General features: G+C 37.0%; 1 protein-coding gene across 3 annotated transcripts; it reads left to right on the top strand.

Moving 5' to 3' along the window:
• Positions 1-2,904: 2,904 nt before the first annotated feature.
• On the top strand, positions 2,905-16,097 carry LOC116250089 (glucose-6-phosphate 1-dehydrogenase, cytoplasmic isoform-like). Of its 3 annotated transcripts, none has more exons than XM_031623469.2 (16): positions 2,905-2,928; positions 4,927-5,179; positions 6,631-6,716; positions 7,881-7,947; positions 8,031-8,217; positions 9,359-9,516; positions 9,608-9,676; positions 10,080-10,138; positions 10,602-10,638; positions 10,832-10,903; positions 11,095-11,242; positions 12,063-12,158; positions 13,042-13,112; positions 14,820-14,935; positions 15,599-15,644; positions 15,725-16,097. In XM_031623469.2, exons 2-16 carry the CDS (start codon positions 4,976-4,978, stop codon positions 15,890-15,892), a joined length of 1,584 nt encoding a protein of 527 aa, XP_031479329.1. In that variant the 5' UTR covers positions 2,905-2,928; positions 4,927-4,975; the 3' UTR covers positions 15,893-16,097. The 3 variants fall into 3 exon arrangements, with proteins under 3 accessions (XP_031479329.1, XP_031479327.1, XP_031479328.1); XM_031623467.2 differs by lacking the exon at positions 2,905-2,928 and adding an exon at positions 2,948-3,104; XM_031623468.2 differs by lacking the exon at positions 2,905-2,928 and adding an exon at positions 3,137-3,292.
• Positions 16,098-17,334: the final 1,237 nt, after the last annotated feature.

Raw genomic sequence — 17,334 nt, 5'->3', positions numbered from 1 at the left:
GGACTAAATCTATAAGACAAATGCATTCTTAATATTTTATTTGATTGTTGAGCTACGGTTTGGTAGACCCTTCTACATTATTTGCAATCATTTCCAGAATTACAACATCATATTTTAATGATCACTTGTTTATCGGTAAGCAGGACAATATTTCATCCTACCATTCAGTTGAGAGCCGAAGTTCTTACTTTTCCTCTCATGCCCAGGATATCAAGTCTGTTTTTAGTGTTTCAAGATAATGCCTCCGCTATGCTTCAACTTGCAATATAAAAAGTAGATGTCATAAGAACTCGAAACAATGACTGTTTGACCTTTGTGCCAATCCCTTGGTATTCTGTTTTCACTCGGGCCTCTTTAGGTCCCACCTCTTAGCAGGTGAATGAAGCTTTTGATAGCTTAATGTGGTTACATGTACTCTTCATATAGGGAAGTTCATGAAAATTTTAGCAAAAAATGAATGCTTAATTTTTTTTGGCGGTTAGCACGAAGAAGCCGTTTTCAAGCTTGTTATTACCAATTTGGATTAAAAAAAGGAAATAATAAGTAGCAGTCAAATGAAAATCATTAAGACTGAGTATCCTTTTGGCATTTTAGGCAAAAACTTTAAGCTTTTAATTACAGCGAACTCTTTTAGGCTCTTATATGCGAAAGCATGTATCCATCTGCTTAAGGTCGCACTTGAATTTGACTACTGTTCATCGAATTATGAAAGACATGCCGTTCTAGAAAGCATATAATAATGTGATTCCATGACACAATGGTAATCTTTTCAAACGCGTTCCAGCGAACACTAATGTTCGATGTCTAACCAACTGAAATTTTAGTTTGAGTCTGCTCAAGGTTTTCCAGGTTGTGGTCTAGTTTATGTCGGTGGAGCCCTGATTCAAACCTTCCACTAACTTAATTGATCTACCTGAGCTGACACGTAGATCTGCTTTTACTGCTAATTTGTAAAGAAATTTGGTTGGATCTTCTAATATGTCGCATGCAGAAGCAACTCAAGATAACATCTGAATTAGGTAAAAGATAACGTCCGTCTTCTCTGCGCAATAAAAAGGGTGTTAAGTTGTAGCTTTTGAATAATATTGGACCATGCGGCTTGATTCGGCATCAAGTTTCATGGTTCTCATGTAAACATAATTTTGTTTGTGCATGCAAATGTTTTAGTCAATTTTCATTAGCAAGCTTCAGTTAGGTATAACTTGACTAAATTATGCAAGTTACAAACGTTTGGTGCCAATGGAAGAAGTTTTTGTTGAGTGAGTATTTCATTTTACATTCAAAGCATTCAAGATCTAAGCCTCCACTTTTTCATCCATTCAAAATGCCAGAATGCCTTGCTTTCTGTGCCTGTAGGTGATTTTTTTCCCCTCGATGATGGTGCTAGAGTTCTTCGCGACATTGCATCTTAATATTGCGAAATTTTGTGAGTGTTGTGTTTCTTATGATAGAGAGAGGGAACGTTAGCTTGACGAAGGGGGACGACGGCGGCTTCACCAGATCGGACGTTATCGGCCGGACGTCGGGCGACGTGCGACGGGCGGCCGGTAGGGGAAGATGATCACGGCCCCCTCTTTGTAAACAGAGGGTCGGCGGCAGCTTCACGACTCCAGACGGAATCAGCCCGATGGGGGTCGGCGGCCTGACGCGGCTGGCGATAATCCGACGGCGGAGGGTGACGACGGGATGATTCACGTGCCGGGAAAGAGGGTAAAGGCGTCTGGAGCGCCAAAATCCGGTGTCCCCGACGCTAACTTTAAAAAAAAAAGAAAAGTAAAACGCGTCAAAGACAGACGTTCGATCTGCGTTAGATCGAACGTACTGTGCAGCCGCTGCACAGTGTGTGGCGGCTTACTTTTATATATTGGAGGAATTTAATCTCTTCCCGATGTATTGCATTAAGGGGAGAAGGGAAGGAAAGTGCCAAAAGAATAAGCAGAGTATTAAAAAGAGTTCGGTAATATGACGTCATTTTCATGCCGGAAACCAACCAACAGGAGGTGAAGGTAAGAAATTTTCATAGAGGGAGGTCAAATTATAGTTTTAAAATTTTTACATGAACCGAGCTATCATTTTTCAATAATTTTTGTATAGGCCAATTAAAAACTTTTAAAACCTTCATGTAAATTTTTTGTTTCTGAAATTTTGAAGGGACCCATCACCCAAGGCGCCCCTGCCGTCCCCCTCCTTAGCTCCGCCCTGCAACCAACTAAACAAAGCTATTCCCCCCTTCAGACCTATGCTATTCAAATTGTTATTTTTTGTTACCTCATCTTAAACCCACATCTTAAAATATCAGATCCATCTTGATTTTCCGCCTGCAATTCATTTCTAAAATGAATGGCGGCTGTCAAGTCAACGCCAAAATAGTTATGATACATGAGGGCTGGTGTAATTTTAATGAAAGTCTTAAAATTATAGTTTAACAATTCAAAAATTACATAAAGTGCCCACAATAGACTTATTGGTGACTCAAGTGCCCCACAACTAAAAAATTCTAGCTTCATACATGGACACAATTAATGCTTGTGAAGGTAGAGCGATTTTTTCATTGCAGGAACTCAATTATAATTAAAATTTTTGATCGAGAACGAAATGTAATTTTTTCAACATTTAGAATTTTATTTTCTAAAAATCTAAAGGCGAGCCATGACCCTATACCCGGCTTGTGCCCCTTCTTCTCTTATGCCGCTTGGCCCATTTAGTGGGAACGCATGATATAGTACAAGTGAGTGGCGTGGGCACACGCTGTCGACAAGTGTGAAATATATGACGGGCTCATAGATTCTTGACAAATTCTGGCTCGTAACCCGTAAATTTTCCTATTTGTCTATGACGAGAAGATGATGGTTCCACCCGTGATAAAATGGCCAATCATGAAGAATGAGGGACCCGATAGCCATTGTAGAAAGAGTTTGAGGCGTATAGGTACATTTTCTTTAGATTTTTTGTCTTCTCGTTTTTCCAACGCGGTAACGTTCAAGCATGGCGGCTTAGTTGGTCGAACAGCAGAGCTTGCTTCCCTTCTCTGTTGCTATAAATATCACAGAATTCGGATAATTTTCAACGGAGAAGAGAGCACCCATCTCGATTTTTCTTTATAGGTAAAGGAAGAATGCGTCTGTTCTTTTTCTTGGTGAGAAATTGGTTGTCGTTTCACAATCCGGCTCACTTGCTCTCTTGAGATCTTCTGTGGTTGACGATTTGTGTTTGAATTCTTGCTGTTTCCTTTGGTGACTTTATTTCTTAGATCTTTTCAACATGTGACTCATCATAGATCTAGCGTTCCATGGTGAGTGTGGAGCTGAATTCTGTTAGATTATGGCGGTCTTCGCTGTTCGCTTATTTCTTTATGTGCAGCTTTTTAGTATGCGAGTCACTTGGTGGCCTCGTTTTCGCTTTCTTGTTACTTTCGCAGCCTTATCTTTTATCTGTTCTTTCTATGTAAATTGGCAGTAATGGTTAGTTGCTTTTGATCTTATCTTGATATCTGGTGTGAGAAATTGCTGCCATTGACTTTGCCCTGTAGCCTGTTCTGTGGAATGTTATGTTACGCAAACGGAAAGAAGGAAAAAAAAAAAACTAAAATGCAAGAACAAAAGAAAGGGCCTGGAATTCGTTGAAATAACCTCTTGTGAAACTTTCTTGGTAATCTTGCGAAAGCATCAGGATAACATTTCAAAAGTATTACTGGAGATTTGAATGACCATGCTTTAATTTCGAATTCCTCACTTCACAAAAAATCTTTGCCCCGAACTTCTGAATTACTCAGAATAGAAAGAGTATATGATAACTGGCGACTATGCTTTTGATACGTACTCGTTTGGTGGCCCTGTACCAGTGGAAGCCTTAATCGTCACCGACATCCTACTCATGAGGTGTTATCTACTACTCCTGATCTAAGCTAGAAGCAGTTGCACCAGAGACTGACTATTTTGATAACCAACTTCCTGTTGTAAGCTTGTTTTCCTTTAAGCATTTTCTAGCATGCCACTATCTTCAAAGTACAGAAAATGAGCAATCACTTCTTTGTTATCACGGAGGCCATTTTTGGATGCCCTGGAGAGCAGTGAAAAGAACCAGAAAATTAATGGATAAAATCATGATACAGGTTGATATTAGAGAGAAGCAAGTGGAAGCTAAGAAAGTCGACCTTTGGTATAAACAGCTCTTCCTAGAACCGTACACAATCAAGTTTAAAAGATGAGGTCATACCCCCTTGCTGCAAGGCAACAAGAACGACAGACTTTCTCCTGGCAGCCAAGGGTGGGATACCTGAGAGAGACAACATGGTAAGAGACAGCGAACATATACTTTCCAGGCTGACAAATTTTCAACACGTTATGAAGGGTTGGTGGCCTTCCTCATCTCGAGAAAGAAAAATGATAGGTTAAATTTTGTCAAACTTACACTGAACTACTAGATGAGTTTGGGGCTTACAAAAAATGCATAAGTTCCCAGTTCACTTGTCCTGAAATTCCGCTAGCGTGGAACCCAAACCCCTAAACGAAGACTTAATGCTGTCTTCGTTTTTGTTGCTTAGGCATAAAGTCAAATAGTAGTTAGTCCAAATATGTATTATGACTCCTGGAACACGAACATGTAAAAGCGAGTAATAGATGCTTAATCTGTCCATGTTCTCTTGCAGTGTTGGATGTTCCGACAGCTTAATGAATTTGCCACCTGTTTAATTCGGAAGTCATTGTCATTAATATAAGAAAAAAGTGAAGAAAGAAAAAAGGAAAAAAAACTTTACAGGGGCCCCATTTTCTAGTCTTTCTTGTTTCGTTTCTTCTTTGGCTATTCTTCGTTACTACAATTCCGCTTGCTTTCTGGAGGATGGACATGGTCTAGTAGTCTATTTTATTTTCACATATTACTCACGAGCTTTAAGTGACATGTTCTCTACAAAATTATGAATTTCAGTTTGGAAGCAAGTTCAGAGATCAAGCCATAACGGCACTCAGTTGTTTCCATGGGATCTACTGTTTCATCTGTGCTTAAAAGAAGTGATTCCTTCTCAGATGACGATGAATCTGTGAAAAGTACAACTTCTTCTCAGAGAACAGAAGCTGAGTGTACCTCCGAAAATGGATGCCTTTCAATTGTTGTTCTTGGTGCATCAGGAGATCTAGCAAAGAAAAAGACATTTCCAGCTCTTTTCAATCTTTTCAAGCAGGTACCTGCTGATGCCTATCAGCAGCAATAATTTAATTAGTCATGGATGACACATGAACCATTTCTAATTGTTTGGCCCTGAAGTTTCTTGTAACTATGTGCTTGCAACAGATGTATGGTTTATCCGGTTTCTTTTATATCAAGGGCAGATAATTTAGGAATCAGTTTCTTCACTTAATGAATACTCTATCTGCAGGCACTAGGTTAGTTTATGAACAATGCTAGATTTTGGCAACATATTCTTATCTAGAGTAGTACAGAAGGAAGAATTTCTATCATACAAGATGGCATTCCTCTCAGGGACATAGGGCGTGAAGATATGAATAGTGAATGTGAAAAAAAAAAAAGTTGTACAAAGATTCTGGTTGGTCTCATAGTCAACTCAAAGCACAATATAGGCTCACAGCATAACCTCATAGTCAGACATCTCCTATTGGTTGACCACTAGAAAAGCAAATGTGCTACTCAACTGTAAGGCAATGGTAGAAGCATGGAACTCGCAGCAATCTGCTTGAAAGTCCAACGGATGGTCAACCATAGAAGCAAGCCACGAAACAATGTTCTATGTCAACATGTTGGTTGCACAAAAACCAACATAGAGAGTGATAAGTATTTTGTCATCCGGTATTGCTTCACTGCTGGAATGGCCAGAACTTTGAGTGTAAACCTTGAAATATCCTGTTTAAGGATCAAATGTCCAATATGAAATTATAATTATTATTTTTGGACTTCGTCACTTGTTGTCAAAAATGTTAGTGAAATCTAATTCAAAAACTCAGACTGGTCAACAAGGGCATGCGTACTTGGATTTTCATGATGTCTCTTAAGCACAAAATTTAACGGCTGAGGCCTGAGATGATTAAGCCAGAACTATAGTATGTGTTTATGTATGTATTTTTCCTAGTTTAAGAATATCTTGATTTAAGAAAACCTGTTCAGTGACAGATGGTGACATCTTTTCAAAAGAAAACTATACTTTTAAAATTAACTCATAAAAAAATTCTATTAACTTTTTGTAACTGATTAAGCAATGAAGTTTCAAGGCTTCATAACTTTGGAAATGTTACTCATCTTATTTCATCAGCTTATGTTAATTATTAATCTCTTTGAACTTTCCTCTTCTTTTGCCTTTCTGTTTAAATTAGAAATACAAATTAGAAAGGAAAGGAGGAAGGGAGGAAAGGACAGGATAAGCAAAGGGGTTCTACGTATGATAGGTGGTGACTGGTTAGTGCTTGTAAAACTTAGTTGTGGTCTTAGCAATATAAGAGATTAGAGGATAGAAGAGATCTGTCATATGCATTCATGTTTGATGTTTGCTCAAGTTTCCTTCTGTATTAAATTATAGAATGTTATATCTCTGCTTAGTTTCAACTTTCAATGTAATAGTGTGGGCTGTATGTTCATTTGGATTACATTCTATTCTAAGTATCTCCTTCCAACCATACGTAGGGGTTTATACAAGAAAATGAAGTTCAAATTTTTGGATACGCAAGGACAAAGCTTTCAGATGATGAGTTAAGAAATCGGATACGCGGGTGAGCTGTTTTGCACTTTAAATTTTTCTGCTTCCATTCATTTTGAAAGGAACTCAAACTAAAATCTTTCAGCTATTAGGATTTTCACAAAAAAATCATATTTATTTTTAACATATAGATTCTTTTCTTAGATATCTTTGTTGTTTCTTTTGTCTGAGTCTTGTTCCATGACTATACACAGTATTCTGCCATTTGTGTGTTTTGCTTAACAAGCTTACATGATTTGCTTATGCAGGAAGATTATTTTATTTTAACAGGCTGATGTTGTAAGGTTGTGAAATATGCAGTCAAGTCACAAAATAATATGATGACCATGATGATATCCATTCGAGTGTTCGACCAAATGCCTCTGATTTCTTCATACTTTGTTGTAGGGAGCTTTAATATGGTCCATAATTTCTGCATACGATTGAAGAGAAAGAAAATGCTTTACATTCTCTCGACCCATATGCATATGCCCTGGTTCTAGAGCTCTTAACTGGCTCAAAGAGAGAGATACTGCCATAATATTCAAGTTATGGCTTCACACTGACTTGGCTTTTTGCCACCACTAAATGATAATGAAGACCCCAAGTCCCTTATCAGGCTCCCTTCTTTGTGCATGTTCATGTAAAATGTTCCAGGTCATGTGCATCCGTGCACAGGCACTATAAATTCAACCATAAGTCTCAGGAGCCAGTAGCCACCTATTTAAGCAATGGTTGAAATGCTGGCTTTAGGAAAATCAACACTCTCCAAGCTGCGGGCCTGCGGCGTATTTGTGAAAATAGTTTCTGAATGAATCTGCATGTTAGTGAGGATCTGAGCATATCTCTCTTGCATTCATTCAAAGGTACTGTGAAATATAACCTAGTAGAAATATGATCTCTTCTACACAACCATGTTGCGATATGAACTTCAACAATGCTAATGAACCAAAAGTTTCAAATTGTTAGCATGATTGCTGTGTCTGTAAAATTTTTTTATGTTTAAGCTGTCTTGTGGTTGCCCCTTTTCCATTTTGATCTTAAAAGCTTTCGTAATAACATAAAATCTCAAATATTCCATTGCCTTGCATTGCAAATGTGAATTCAATCTCTTGATGCAAGCTAAGAGGTTCTTGCAGTAGTTGTATGATCACCATTTTATTATGGGTGTTGAGCTTTGTTGGTTTGATTTGTACAGACACCTTAAAAGTGGCAATGTAGAGTCATCAGAGTTCTCGAACATCGTAACAAAGTTTTTGAAAATGGTATGCAGTGACTCTTGTATATTTACACTTGATTCTAATTGGATGTCAAAATTTACAACTACTATGGGCTTGAACACTTGCAGATCAAATATGTCTCTGGTTCGTATGATGATAAGGCAGGCTTTGTTCTTTTAGATGAGAAAATATCTGAGCATGAAGCTCGAAGGGGTAGTCATGAAGGGTCTTCTAGGAGGCTATTTTATCTTGCACTTCCACCGTCAGTGTATCCACCTGTCTGCGAAATGATTCAGCACTTTTGCATGAATAAATGTGAGCCTCTGCTAGCTGCTCTAATCTTTCACATTTTGTTCCATTGGTGCCTCCTAAGAGATAAATATTATTGGTCACTGCACCTAATCTTCCTACTTTCAGATGTTGGTTCTATTTGTGTTTTTTGATCTGCCGGTTGAGGACTGACGGTTTATATCCTAAAGCAGTCGTCAACAAAGAGTACTAAATATAACATTCATGGTTCTTTTTCTAAATATAGGCATGTTGTCCCAGATATCATGCTGCTGCTTTAAAATCCTAGGCCCTTAATTGATCCACTTCTAAAGAAAAACCAATGGGACATTAAGTCTCCTTACTGCTAATAGCTGATTCAGTGAACTTTTGAATTGCAGTTTTAAGGTGATTTGCCTTTTTCATGTTTGTCCTGTTGTCTTTTTGTTCAAAGTTCAAATAACAAATGTCTGGATAAATGTGTCTGTACATATGTACATGCGCTCAACCATGTGTACTGAAGTGTTATTAGTTTCTTTATAGGCATTTGGTGACAGTCAGCTTTTCTATTTTTTTCTCATAATTTATTGAGTGAAATTGTAGCAAATGGATTCATTAATCATAACTTCCAAGGGCATCAAAGTGATCTTGCATTCTAAAGAGTAGGAAACATAAGTGGCTAGCATGACTGCCAAGGGCATCAAGTTGGGCTTGCATTCGCAAAGTGTGGGAAAACGGATGTGACTAAAGTTGTCTGTGTAATCTAATGATGTAATCAATGGTCCTTCATTAGCTATTCATGGCTGTGAAGTACTTGCATTCAATTGTCAGTCTTTTACCTATGTATATATGCTCATGCATTGGACTTCCAATTGGTTGTTGCTGAGGAGGATTTCAATTGCACTTATAATCAGAGAGAGAGAGAGAGAGAGGTCTGCAATGTGAGCTACCTGACATTGTTTTTGGTTGTCTGATGGATATTTGCTAGATAAGCGGATCATCCATCCCCACTGCTTTATAAAGCATCCAAGTTGTATGTGTCAATTTGATGATGCACTATGGAATTAAATGTGCTAGAGTTTGTTCAAGGATTTTAAAATTCAAACAATACATTTAGTGATTTGAGCATTGTCAAGTTTGTGAGTTAACAGAATAATTCACCTAAAACCCTTTATTGTTTCCCTTTCAGCTGATCAGGGTGGTTGGACTAGGGTGGTTGTGGAGAAGCCTTTTGGAAAAGACTTGGCCAGTTCAGAGGAATTAAGTTCCCAACTAGGAGAACTCTTTGATGAGAAACAGCTCTATCGTATTGATCACTACTTGGGAAAGGAGTTGGTGCAGAATCTGGTAATTGTCATATCGTGTCAAAGCTTCAACATGTTGAACTCAGTGTCCACCTTTCCATTATTTTTAACGATTTATATGTTGAAACTCACAGTTGGTCCTTCGTTTTGCTAATCGTCTATTTTTACCACTCTGGAATCGTGATAACATAGACAACATACAGGTAAAACATTTTATCACCTGTTCTTACTTCCTGATTTTGGTCACTTGATTTTTTCATTTTTACTCTATAGTTGTCTATATTTTTCTGTTCAAATTTTGTAGTTAATGCTATATTTTGTCATCATCGTTCTATCTGACATTGGTCTTCTCATCTAACGTTTTACCATTTAATGTTTTTCCTATAAATAATGAAATTTCGTGACGTCCATAGAGCCATGTATGTGAAATGACTATAAGTCATTTGTCTTTCAAAGTCAATATAATTTAATGGCATGAAATAGTTAGTTCCAAGATCCCAATTCAATTTTGAATCTTAATATTGACTGTACAGTCTCTCTGTCTAATTCTGGAGATAATCTTTGATTTCATGGAATATATCAAACCTTTGATTTCGCTCTTTGCAGATTGTTTTCAGAGAGGATTTTGGAACTGAAGGACGTGGTGGATATTTTGATGAATATGGGTAGGTGATTTTCATCTCCTTTCCTTATGCCATATGCACATTATACACACTTGATATTTTAAGACACTGAAATGAATAACAACAGTGTCCTTTTGATGGATCAAGTACTAAAGCTTTTATGTTTCATTTACCAATCAGTTTTTGAGGGGTTGATGATGCAAAACCATAATTTATCCTTTTGCAATTCTGAAATTGCATGATAGCTAAACTCAAGCCATCATTTTGTGACACTTCTGAAGCTGCCATTGTTATAGTTAGACCGGATTTATCAAGTATCAAATCAGAATTTTTCATCATTTAAATAAATATTTCTGGTCGCAGAGTAATTCCGTTCATTAGGAGGATGACGTTTAATTTTTCAACCATCATTTCGTGACATTTTATAGTTGGTTTTTTTGTTTTGAAAGTTGTACTAAGTTGCACATTCAATAGTGACTTATTCATTTTTTTGAATTTTTTGCAGAATTATTCGCGACATCATTCAAAATCATTTACTGCAGGTATGAACTTGTTTAAAGCATGCAAGTTACATATTCGCAACTACTGACGAGCAATTCTATCTGTTGAAAGTCTTATATATATATATATATATAACATTTTTTACATTTGAATTATCACCAGTTTGTATTGTTAGTCAATGTCCATGCTTTTTTTTTTTTGTATTTATTAATAGTTGCTCTGCTGCTATTCCAGGTCCTTTGTTTAGTTGCAATGGAAAAGCCAATATCTCTTAGTCCTGAGAATATTCGAGATGAGAAAGTGAAGGTGTGCATTTCTCCAAATATTATCAATAGACTTGTATTGTTGTTCTGGACCTTTTCTTGTGTGTATTTCCCTTTATGGAGTTAATTAGTCTCTTTTATGTCAGTTCTACTTTTGGTTCGTGTTTAAGTTTACTGTATCTTCGTGATAAATGTGTTATAGCTATGTTAGAACTCATGGTCTGTGTATTACAGGTTCTTCATTCAGTCTTGCCCATTGAAGATGAAGATGTTGTTCTTGGACAGTACGAGGGATACAAAGATGATCCAACTGTTTCAAAAAATTCTAATACTCCCACTTTTGCAACTGTCGTTCTCCGGGTACAAAATGAAAGATGGGAAGGTGTGCATTTTATGGACTAAATTGTTTCCTCATAAATAAATGTTTGCTTTTCTACACAAGGCAATTATTTGCATAGCAAAAAGTTTTTGCAGTATAGTGCATAATGGAGGGGAAAAGAGAATACTTTGCGAGTATAGTTCTGAACCTTCTGGTTAATACTCATATTCCAACTTCCAAGAGTGCAAAATCATAACTCTAATGCATGTTTTATTGCTTCTCCAATTTGTTCATAAAATAATGACATGTTGAGTAAAACAAATCTGGAATCAAGTGCATAAATTGAAATGTAACAAATGCTATCCATGAAGAACATCATTTTATTGCATGAGAACGTCACTTCTCTTTGTAGGACTTACCCTGTTACCTTAATAAAAAGCCAGTGGAGAATCAGGCTTTGAGTTCTAAGTGAGTTGATTTAGAAAGAACGTGACAATAATTTTCTTTTTTTAAAAAAAAAAAAGAGGAAGGGGGAGGGTTGGGGGGGTTAGGGGTGGTGGTGGTGGAGGGAATGGGAATTTTTAACAGGACCTCAACCCGTGGTACTCATCTCCTGAGTTACACCTGCTCATGTGAGGCTGAACCATGGTGAGCAGGTACTTGGAGGCTTGGGTTTTCCCATCTATGCTGAAAAAAGTAGAAAATTGAAAAGAAAATTAGTCAAAAAATCTGAGTGTGCGATCAAAAAATGGTAGGCAAGTGGTTAGTCGTTTGAAATCTGCTCCAGAAGTGCGAAACAAGTACGTTCAATTTTGGTTCCCTGATTATCAGGAATTCAGAATTACACTTCCCTAATTATTTACTTGACTGAGATTCTTGGCAGGTGTACCTTTTATTCTCAAGGCAGGAAAAGCACTGAACTCAAGGAAAGCAGAAATCAGGATTCAATTCAAGGATGTTCCTGGTGACATATTCAGAAGTACGATCATATTCATCATTCTTTATTCACTCATATGATTTTCAAAGGCTTTCAATTTAATAATGATTTTATTGTCATTTTCCTATTTCTTTGATATCCTTATATATGATTAAACCCTTCCTCAGAATGTTGAAAGTGGCATCAGTTGTCTGCAGTCAGCACTTTAATTCGCTTCACGTGTCAACTGCCATGAAACCTCAAATTCAACCAATATGCAATAGCTGTGTACCATGCTGAATAGCATTTAGGTTCAACCTTGAACTTTCCTGACTCTCCTTTCACCTGTGATCCATGATCTCATTCCACTCATCGATTATTTTATTAGAAAGTTCATGTATTTTGGCATCAAGAAATTGGCAGGAGGAACAATGAATATCTATGCCTGTCTATCACCCATTAAGAATGCATTCACAATTATAAGGTTATCTCAGATGGTGCTTCCAGAGTGTCAGTTTGTAATATTGATCCTGCAGATGAAAAACCCTTAAAGCATGCATTCAGCATGTTTTATAAGCCTAAGACCAGGATAAACAAGGCCAACATACAGAAGCTTGGTGCATTTTGAGCATCTGTAAATATTTGTAATACCATGGCCATATCACTGCAGCTGGAAACCCACTCTAATCTGTTAGTTGTTTGGGTATGTATCCTAAGAAAATTGCCCCATGTCTAGAGTTTTAACAAAAAATATTTGCTAAGTTACTTGTTTTCTAATGAACAAACCAACACTGATAACCTTTGTATCTTGATTCTGCAAATTAGGTTCCTGTTCATTGGTATCTGTTAATAGTAGACTTTTGAGTTTCAGCCTTTTATTTTAAACTCTCAAGAATTTCGGCTGTAGAGTTTTTTTTTTTTCATTTACTGAAACTTACTGGTTCAGGTAAAAAGCAAGGCAGAAATGAGTTTGTTATCCGACTACAACCTTCTGAGGCCATGTACATGAAATTAACAGTAAGTGGTTCATCCTGGAAACTGGGAAATTTTATCAAACCCATGTATTTTGTGTTTCAGATCATGTTCTTTTTATTTATGTCCATCATGTTTAATGTGAGAAAACTCTTTTGGGCTAGGAACCAGGACTTCCAGATGTATGTCTAACTGACAACCTGCTGCACTATAAGACTCTACCATAACATCTACAAGATGTGGTCCTTTAATTTCTATGACCTGTTAAATTTCTGTCTACTACTAGAAGACAGCTGTAAATGAAGGGAAGCAACCACTTATAGCATGCATGTCCTACTAATAGTCATGTTACTGTGGACATGTCCTAAATTTGAAAGTTTACATACTCTTTCATTTAGTTAATGATTATCACAGGAGGAATGCTTGTTATATGCTGATACGGAATCCAGAATATCCCATGCCAGCTCCACTTATGGGCCTGAATGCACTAGATATGAGCAAGTTCTGGATTCAAACCATGACATCAATATAAATGCTACATATTTCTATGCACTTTTTGTATGTAAATTTTCAAATTGATATTTTCTAATCCAGGTGTTCCTCTATTCTTGGCTCAACCCTGACACATTTATTTGAGTGGAACAGGCTTATCAAGCTCCCTACTACTTTGTGGGGTCTTTCTATGTAGTATCTAGAAGCCATCTGGAAGTCTTTCGATTATCTTTGTGTTTGCCTTCTGATAATCTATAATACAAATGAGAACTTGATTATGTGTCATCTTCTACTCTATGTTGCCTACCTTCCTGTCACTGAGAAAAGAACAACCATGATAAATTTCCCATGTTTGAATTCCAGATGCTGAAGTATCACATAAAACATGACACCTCTTTGATCAGAAAATTTGACATGGACACCTAGTATGGTTGGAACTTTAGATCACACCACAATTTTGTATCCAAAATATTTTGCTTCATTCAATTGGCTACTTGAATTAGGAGATATATTCACAATAACTTCATGTTCTTTGAATTTTGTCAAGAAATTTTTACATTTAGAGTCTGCAAATGTTTGTGATCCTGTTAGACAATAACCTAATATATTTCATGAAACTTATTGGTTTCACTTAAGTTTCTTACAACAACCTTAGTTTCAGCAGCTTATCTCTGAAATAATTTGACTTTCACTAAAATTTCTTAGTGAAGTAAATGATGATTACCCTTCAATATTATTGCTCTGTACTTTGGCACAAAATAAATTCCAGATGAACAACAATTTGAAAAGAATAGGAGGTTGTGATGACACGCTAAATCAGTTCTGTAACAACTTGGCTCCATAAAGACCGAAGTGCCTGTTATGGGGCCCTAGCCCACCTTGTGTCTAGCTTCAGTCTCATATCAAATAGGTTAAGGACCAGGAACCATTGTAGTAATTGGATGCAGATGTATATGGTATCTTCCGTTAGGGGCCGGTGTTTTTGCAGGTTATCTGAAGGCCAGTCCATTGGGTACAAAATGCCTTGGCCAACTTCAGTTTGACACAAACTAGGACACAATGTAGCATATGACCATGGTTCTTTCTCAAAACCTTAAATATGAGACCAGTTTGAACTTTGAAACTATTCCTGACAGAGCATAATTACTTTACTTCATGTCAAATTATTTGAATACTTTGATACCTTAGTTATTTTGATGATTGCATAGCAAACAAAGGCAATTTATGTGAACTCTTGACTTACCTGTTTCATCTGTGCAGGTTAAGCGACCGGGACTGGAAATGTCAACTGTCCTAAGTGAGATGGACTTGTCATACAAGCAACGATATCAAGAGGTTCCAATTCCTGAAGCATATGAAAGGCTAATATTGGACACGTATGCTTCAAACTTTTGTGGTCTCCTTTATTTTCTATCAGAACAGTTACTGCTGCTGATCTATATAGTTATGAGATGGTAAAAACTGTAAACTAACTGGAAGCTTCCAACCTAGTTAACTTCTGTAGGAAAAAAAATGATTAATGTTACTTGTGGTTAAATGTTAAAGCTAATGGCAAGTTTGAAGTAGTTACCAGCCTGTACCATTACATGCAGGGACATGATACTGTTGTTGAAATCTTGATAATTTTACTTGTTTGTCTACTAGAATTTATAATTTGTACTAGCTCTACACTTTATTCCATTTTTCTTACTTCAACTGCTAACTTGAATGGGTGCATTTAGAAGCACCTGTGTGCATGAATGTGAAAATTGATGGATATAATGACATAGCTGGCCTTCTCACAAATACTATAAGCTTGTTGTAGCCCGTATTACTGGAAAAACTGGAACGTCTTTCTCTCTTTCTCTCTCTCTCTCTCGCTCTCACTCACATCTTTGCATGCACGTCTTTGGTGCCAAAATAATGAACTTTTGAAAAGATATGGCGGTTTAAAAGGATTTGTAATTTTTGTCAAATTTAGTAGTCAGGTTGGTGTTTAAATCGTTGATATATTCATGTTTGAGATATCGGTAGTTCATTAGTCGTTTATGACATTGCAGAATAAGAGGCGACCAGCAGCATTTTGTACGCAGGGATGAATTGAAGGTATTCCTATCTTTCAATGTGGTAAAGAGAATCTTGATGTTTAATTCGAGTAAAAGTTCTGACATGTTTCTTTATTTCAGGCTGCCTGGGAGATATTTACTCCTCTGTTACATAGAATTGACGATGGAGAGTTGAAGCCAATTCCTTACAAAGTCGGAAGTCGAGGTCCAGATGAAGCAGATAAACTACTTGCAAAGGCTGGTTATGTGCAAACTCACGGCTATGTTTGGGCGCCACCTACTCAGTGACAAGCGCTGCATAGTGTAAAACCGGGAACTCATCCGTACCGGTTCTATTTGTATGATCAGTTTATTGGTTCATGAGAGTGAGATTGCTGCGTCGAAATCTAGTGTCTGTTTTTGTTTCAACTCATGCAATAAAATAAATTGCAAGGGAAAGGATAATGTGACAAATAAAGTTCAATGATTATGAATGTTGATTTCTCTTTGCACCTCTTTGGGAACTACTGCGTGGATAACCAGCATGTTGCTTTCAGATATCGAGATGATTAATGTTCTTGAATACTCTGTTTATGACGAATGAACTGAGTTCAACAGATCAAATTCGTCTGTATGGATCTAACTGGTTCGGATCTGGGAACCAACAAATAGTGGAATTTTGAATATTCGATTCAGACTTGAATGGAACTTGTTAAAACCAAAGTCCGAACTTAGCAGGTATCCGACTTGAACATGTAACTTCTATCCACGTAACTCAAATCTTGAACAATTGGGGTTCAAATTTGGATCTGTAATCGGCAAATCCAATTTATTGGCATCTTCTTATGGGCGTCTTTGTGATGTTGGTTGGCGTCATTTCTTGTGATCAAAGAATATCTGTGAACTGTATACTACCAATGATTGACCCGTTTGCAATCATGAACAAAATATTCATGTAGGCGATTGATTTTGAAAACTATGAAAGGCATTCTCCATATGATTCAGCAGAAGGGGAAGCAGAGTCGAAGTTTACTATTTTTTAGACACAATCATGATTATCGCTTCTATAAAATCTTATGTAGAAGAAATCATCAACAGACGAACTGTTAACAGTAATGACAAAACGGAAAATTGTTACATGAAGAAGATGGACTAACCTCTTTTGCGTGGTATGTTAAGTTGGCCCTGAGTATTATACGGATGTCATGGTTCAAATTCCACAAGTTTCTCCTTGGAGAAGACGATGCTATGGACCTATGGTTGGACAACATTGGATGAAGGAAGCGCATGGGGTTTTCCAGTTGCTCCTAAAAAGCATTTTCGTCTCATGTCTGGGTTTCTCTTTGAACTTGCTTGGTGAAAGAAAGGGATTGGATGTTTTGTGAACTAGAAGGCAAAGTAAAACCATAATAAACGGAATCACATGTTGAAGGACTACAGGACTTATCTAATTAAAGAGAGATGAACATAAACCTTGGGGAAAATGATCGAGAAAGAAAATAATAAAGCCAAACATGATTGGTGTCAACCGTTAGAAACATTGCCATAGATGTACCTTTTCAAGTAGACTAGAGTACTTTTCTTGCAGTGTTTCTTACCAAGCAAACTGCAAATATTACATGTATAAGTTTAGAAAACATTTTGAAATTATGAAAACCCATAACATGGTCCAATAAGAATTGATGTGATAAAGTATGTGGTAGTTCTAGTCCAAGGGGGAAAGCAGCCTGGTAATGGAAGAGATTGGATTG

The sequence above is a fragment of the Nymphaea colorata genome, chromosome 3, assembly GCF_008831285.2.
Source record: "Nymphaea colorata isolate Beijing-Zhang1983 chromosome 3, ASM883128v2, whole genome shotgun sequence".
NCBI lineage: Eukaryota > Viridiplantae > Streptophyta > Magnoliopsida > Nymphaeales > Nymphaeaceae > Nymphaea > Nymphaea colorata.
The sequence above is the reverse complement of the archived record's forward strand: the minus strand, read 5'-3'. Positions and strand labels throughout refer to the sequence as shown.